The sequence below is a fragment of the Ixodes scapularis genome, unplaced genomic scaffold, assembly GCF_016920785.2.
Source record: "Ixodes scapularis isolate PalLabHiFi unplaced genomic scaffold, ASM1692078v2 PGA_scaffold4__175_contigs__length_147842914, whole genome shotgun sequence".
Lineage (NCBI taxonomy): Eukaryota > Metazoa > Arthropoda > Arachnida > Ixodida > Ixodidae > Ixodes > Ixodes scapularis.
The window spans coordinates 82,869,316-82,875,315 of record NW_024609879.1 but is presented as its reverse complement, the minus strand read 5'-3'; the positions used below and the strand labels follow the sequence as shown (position 1 = coordinate 82,875,315).

At 56.8% G+C, this 6,000-nt stretch overlaps 1 protein-coding gene across 1 annotated transcript; it reads left to right on the top strand.

Moving 5' to 3' along the window:
* The first annotated feature begins 367 nt into the window (after positions 1 to 367).
* LOC115328771 lies at positions 368 to 4,410 on the top strand. Its single transcript, XM_040216307.1, has 2 exons — positions 368 to 912; positions 3,641 to 4,410. The coding sequence occupies exons 1-2, from the start codon at positions 655 to 657 to the stop codon at positions 4,166 to 4,168; spliced, it is 786 nt and encodes a 261-aa protein (XP_040072241.1). The 5' UTR covers positions 368 to 654; the 3' UTR covers positions 4,169 to 4,410.
* Positions 4,411 to 6,000: the final 1,590 nt, after the last annotated feature.

Below are 6,000 nucleotides of genomic sequence, written 5' to 3'. Positions count from 1 at the left end.
CCAGGGAAACCAACGAGGCCCGCGGCGCTGAACCCGGATATCTCGCCGCCAAGGCCCGCTACCAGCCCCGGGAAATGTGAGACGCCAGCACTCCTTCCTTCTGTATGTCGAGTTCGACCTACACACCATAGTATCGAGCCACGCATGACAGTTTCTTTACTCGGCGTGCCTTTTGCCGCGCTTCTTGATACCGGCGCGGGAGTTTCGCTTATCGGCGACGTAGTTCTTGAACTCTGCAAATCGAGGAAGGTTAAGCTCCGTTGTTCGAGCACGCTTTTGCAGTTAGCGTCAGGCGCGCCAACAAAAGCAGCAGGCGCAGTAAGGCTGAGGATTTCCTTCGACCGAAAAACGCGGCGTCAGCGTTTTCTTTATCTGCCAGCTCTCTCCGTACCGATTATCTTGGGCCGAGATTTCATTGCAGGCGAAAAAATTTCCCTCGACTACGCTGCCGGCGGATATCGGCTCGGCGACCAGCCACACGTGACCCCCTTCACCAAACGTGAAGACTGCGTCACCGGCGCAACCCTTCCGGCCCACTACACAGCGCGGCCAGCTGCAGTTCTTCCTGACGGCATCCGAGACTCCCTCAACGCGTGCCCAGCAACCAGCTCGCAAAAGCAGCAACTCGAGAGCATCCTGCAGCCCTTCGCATCGATGTTTACGGAAACCCCGGGCAAGACCGACGTGTTGCTGCACCGCATCGAGACTGGTGACGCCCGACCATTGCGGTGCAACCCTAGGCCCCTCAGCGTCCACAAGCGAGCCCTACTAGACGCAGCACTACAGGAGATGCTGGATACCGGAGCAGTGCGAGAGTCCCAGAGTCCGTGGGCCTCTCCCGTCGTCTTGGCTCCGAAGAAAGACGGCTCGGTACGACTTTGCGTGGATTATCGCCGCCTCAACGCAGTGACGGTGAGAGATTCGTACCCGTTTCCTTCCATCGACTCGGTTATGTACGCGATTGGCAACGCGAAAGTGTTCACCACTTTGGACTGCAGTCGAGGTTTTTTGCAAATTGAGATTGATCCAGAGGACGTGCCAAAGACTGCGTTCACTTGCCACAGAGGATTGTTTGAATTTACCCGCCTCCCCTTTGGCCTTTCCAATTCACCCGCTAGCTTCCAGCGCTTAATAGATATCGTTCTCGGCGACACAAAATATAAATTCGCCATGGCATACATGGATGACATCGTTATTTTTTCCCAGACTTTCGAGGAACACCTGCAGCATCTTGGGATCGTCCTCGAGCGCCTGCGCAACGCCGGCCTGACGATTCACCCTGACAAGGCGCAGCTCGCTTCACCACACATTAACCTCCTTGGTTTTGTAGTGGACAATGGAGTTCTTCGCCCCAACGAGGACAAGCTGCGTGCAATAACAGAATATCCGCAGCCACACGACGTCAAGAGTTTGCAGCGGTTTCTTGGATTAATTGGATTTTATCGCCAGTTCATCCCTCGCTGCGCCGAGATTGCTAACCCCCTGACCTCGCTCTTGCGCAAAGGCGAAAAATGGCTGTGGGGGGAGGATCAGCGCGTCGCTTTCCTTCAGCTTTCGAAAGCAATCACCGACGTCGCCTCTTTGCAGTTGCCGGATCTCAACCGACAATTTGTCGTCCAAACAGATGCCAGCATCTCCGGCCTGGGCGCAGTCCTCCTTCAGGAACACGACAACGTTCTTCGCCCAGTCGCCTTCGCTAGCCGCACGCTGACAGCGGCCGAGCGAAACTACTCCGTGACGGAAAAGGAGTGTCTCGCCATCATCTTCGCCCTCAAGAAGTTTAACATGTATCTCGATGGCGCTTCCTTTCAGATACAGACGGATCACCAAGCGCTCTCCTGGCTGAAGAATTTGCAGAATCCAGCCGGACGTCTTGCACGATGGGCTCTGACACTGCAAGCGTACGACTACACTATCGCCTACAGGAAAGGAGCAACTAATATTGTGGCAGACGCACTGTCACGGGCTCCTTTGCAGGTCCCTCCCACTGAGACGGAACCAAAGTTGGTGGGATTAACCGACATCGTGGCCCGCACTTCGGAGTCACGGTGGGGGACGTTGGTGAGCAGAGCAGACCTCCGCAAGGCCCAGCAGGAAGATGGACTTTGTCGACGCATGTGCGAGAGGCTTGCGGCACGAAGAGCAAGCGACACCGGAAGCGACGACGAGTACGACACGTACCTGCTGAGCGAGGACGGACTTCTTCTCCGCTACATCCCCCAGGCAGACGACGACACCGACGGATCGCCTTTCCGTATCGTGATACCTCGGAAGCTGCGCAAGGCATTCATCAGGTACTTCCATGATTCAGCATTAGCGGGTCACAGCAGCGGCAGTAAGACTTACGATAAGTTATGTCGTGTTGCGACTTGGCCAGGAATCAGGCAGGATGTACTGAAGTATGCTCGCAGTTGTCCAGTGTGTCAAAAGGCGAAACCTCGCGGAGGCCAACCACCAGGATTAATGCAGCCAGTCGTTAGCCAGTCGCCTTGGCAGATTGTTGCATGTGATGTCATGGGACCGTTTCCACGTAGTCCTCGCGGAAATCAGTACCTACTTGTTGTGACTGACCACTTCACCAAGTGGGTCGAACTGTTCCCCTTACGGAAACTTCTTTCGCAGCGGATCTGGGACTGCCTTCTGTCCGTTTTCACCAGATTCGGCTTTCCTGCAGAGCTCATCACGGACGGTGCTTCGTACTTTCGAAGCAAGATTTTCGTCGACACCTGCACTGCGCTTGGAATACGGCACAAGCTGACTTCGCCGTATCATCCGCAAGCCAACATCACGGAGAGGATCAACCGCAACCTCAAAATGATGTTGATTTCCCACACAGCCCGTCACAAGGACTGGGATGCCAAGCTCGACGAGATGGCATTTGCAACGCGCACCACGGTCAACCGATCCACTGGTTTCACCCCTGCTCGTCTCAACTTTGGTAAGGAGCTAACCTTCCCAATAGAAAATTCATTTTTGTACACAGATGTTGCGCAGAATGGACGCCCATACGCGCAGTTCGCCCAGGACGTCCATCACCGACTCTCGTCGGCCGTTCGTGAAGCACGAGAGAACCTCGACGTCGCTCGTCTTCAACAGGCCGCCCAGTACGACAAGGGCCGCCGCAACGTCCACTTTCAGGTTGGAGACCTGGTACTTCGTCGGACACATCCCCTCAGCGACGCGTCGAAAGGCTTCGCCGCATCCCTCGCCAACCGTTGGGATGGACCCTTTCGTGTAACGGAAGAAGCCTCTCCGTTGAGCTACCGCCTAGCACGTCTGCATGGTACACAGCAGTACGGGCCAATTCACGTGTCTGAGCTCAAGCGTTACTGCGAGCCAGCAATTCTTCCGCAGGTCCCGGACAATCCAGCCCCCAGCCAGCCCTTGGATCACGGAACCCCACCCAGGCGGTACAACCTGCGACGGCGATGATTTAACATCCGCTGGATGACCATATCCTTTTTCGCTGGCTGTACTCCTCTTCGCGGAGAGGGAGGGAGAGACGACCTCTCCTTCCCGCGGGTCTGCCTTTTGTTTTTCAAAAGGGTTGTCTGATTTCGCGAGTACCTCCGAACTCAGTCTTATATCAGACCCGTAATCTTCTCCCTTCGTGTTTTCTTTTGTCATGCCGTCTGTCCAGATGGAATCCTCCCGCACCTACGACCGCCGTTATGGCACCCGATTCTCGGCCCGCCACCCGAGCTTTTCCCGTGGCCGTCGTGACTACCCCCGCACTGCCAGCGTGGCCACGTGGACGGTCCTGGTCGAAGAGCGTCCCGTGGCCTACGCCTCCAGGCTGCGTTGGCGCGAGCAGCCGCGCCCGGAACGCGGTGCCCCACCAGAGTCCGTTCCTGAGCCGTTCCGGGGGAACACCCTGGAAGTCCGCCACCCGGTGGAACCCCCCGCCATCTACAGTGATGCCGAACGCCGGCTCCTCTGCCCCCTCTGCGGCGTCCCAGAGATCCACCGGGCCACACACCTCGCCGGGGCCCTTCATCAGTCTCGGCTCGCCGCCGAGTGGGCCCACCGTGCTGTCCAAGCTGCGCATCGTGCTGACGCCCGCCCGTTGGAGGTAGCAGAGGCCCTCCGCGTGCTTCGTCAGGCCCGGCCTGACCTCTTGCGAGACCCTGCGGCCCCGGAGGACGCCATCCTAGACATGGACCTTTGAAGGGGGGGGAGATGTGGGCGCTCGGCCCGCCACCCCGCGCCCATCCGGCCAACGACGCGCCACCGCCCTGGGGGGCGGCTCCTCGGCTCAGCGGACAAGATATAAGCGCGTGCGGCAGCAAGCAGGAGGACTGTTCGGTTCGCCCAGCCGTCAAGCGTACTGGCCGATGGTAATAAAACTCAGTTTGTAAAAAGGACGAGCCGTCTGGTCGATCTCCCGCGGCGGACGACGGAAGTCGAACGCCACAACTGGTATCACTTGCCGCCGTCAATACCCGGTCTTTATAGTTTCCCGCTGAAGAGCAGGGTTGGGGCTGCACTTGGCGGGCAGCGTTGTTGAAATTACGGTGGCACCAACGCATGTCCGAGCCCGAGTTCACTCGACTGCTGCTGGAGAAGGTGGAGCGCTCTTTGGATGTTGAGTGGGAGCGCAGGCGTCGGCGGGAGTGTGACCGTTATTGACGACGTCGTGACAAGGGTGCGAGGGTGGCAAGCTGACAACTCATGGTCTCGACATAGTCCTCAAGACGAGACAGACTGGAATCTTCCGAAGTTGCTTTGGGTGTTTGGTTAGTGGCAGCCCTGATGCCGGGGCTTCGCGAGTAGTCGGCGACACGGTCGGCAAGCTCAGCGAGTCTCTCTAGCGACATGTTTTCCGCAGCCGCTAGAACCGGGAGCATGGACAATGGGAGAGGTTGCAAAAATAACGCACGCTGGAGGTGGTTGTTGGGGTCCGGGTTCTGGGCTCCCAGCAGCTGACGCATGCGATGGAGAAGCTGGGATGGGCGTCTGTCACCGAGCTCCTCAGTTTTGAGGAGTTGCTGAAGTCTGCTGCGCTACGTCTCGGTCTTGCAGTCAAAGATGGCGGCCTTCAGTTGGTCGAAGGGGTTGAACGGATCTGGAGTGGCGAGAATGTCGGCTAGCTCTTCGGTGACGTCATCTAATGAGGAGGAACGGTGTCCAGGCATCGCGTCTCCTGACTGGCGAGGCGCCGGAAACGGAACTGGGCTTCGACTTGCATCAGTCACACGGTCGAATTTTCGGCCAAAAAGGCAGACTTGGACGTAGTTCAACTACTCTACTCAAACCAATGTAGTTTAACTACTTTTCCGAGTAACTTGGTAACTTTCAATTATAACTTGATTTGGGTAATTAGCAGTTTAATTTAACTACTTTTTTCAGGTAAATTCTACTTAACTTACTAACTACTTTTGAAATCTAGTGCTAATTCTTCTCATCACGAAAGTTTAAGCGCAGAAATAAATAAGGCGCCGGCAGATGAAGTGGCATTCCTGAACAAGGGGCCCCTCACATTCCGTTCCCACGCATTTATACTCGGCAGCCGTAGAAACTGCCTCACAGGCGTCGTTGGGCCAAGGTGGCGACGAGCAGCCAAAACATAACACCGGCGCGCAAGAAAGCAGAAAGAGATGCTTAACAAGCCCTGGACGGGTATTGACCTAATCCGGTAATGCACACCGGCGCCCCGCCTCCAGCTGCAACCATGAAAGACGCGGACACTCCGAGGGTTGTTGTTGTTTTCATGTTGCCTGCCTTTAGTGAGTTCTCCCTCAAGCGGTTTGGAGATTCCACGGTAGGCGCCACTAAAATGACCTCGCAGCTGGGCGCCTGTTCCCATGGTCGCCTCGTCGTCAGTGCATACGCCTTTGCAAAGCCGGACTCCCCAACGCACAAACCCAGGCACGGATAATCCGTGCATGGGAGCACGTTCCCGCTTCCAGCTGCAACTGTGCGAGCGACGATGCATGGTCACGTAATCCTTCGCGTCCTTCCGACCTTCCATGCCAGGGAGGCCTCCTCTTTGTTGAAAAC

Bases quoted from the DNA above. Each gene is read 5' to 3' on its own strand.
- LOC115328771 (XM_040216307.1), top strand. From the start codon at position 655: ATGTTTACGGAAACCCCGGGCAAGACCGACGTGTTGCTGCACCGCATC. The intron at 913-3,640 runs GTGAGAGATTCG...CCGTCTGTCCAG, and splicing joins GCCGCCTCAACGCAGTGACG to ATGGAATCCTCCCGCACCTA.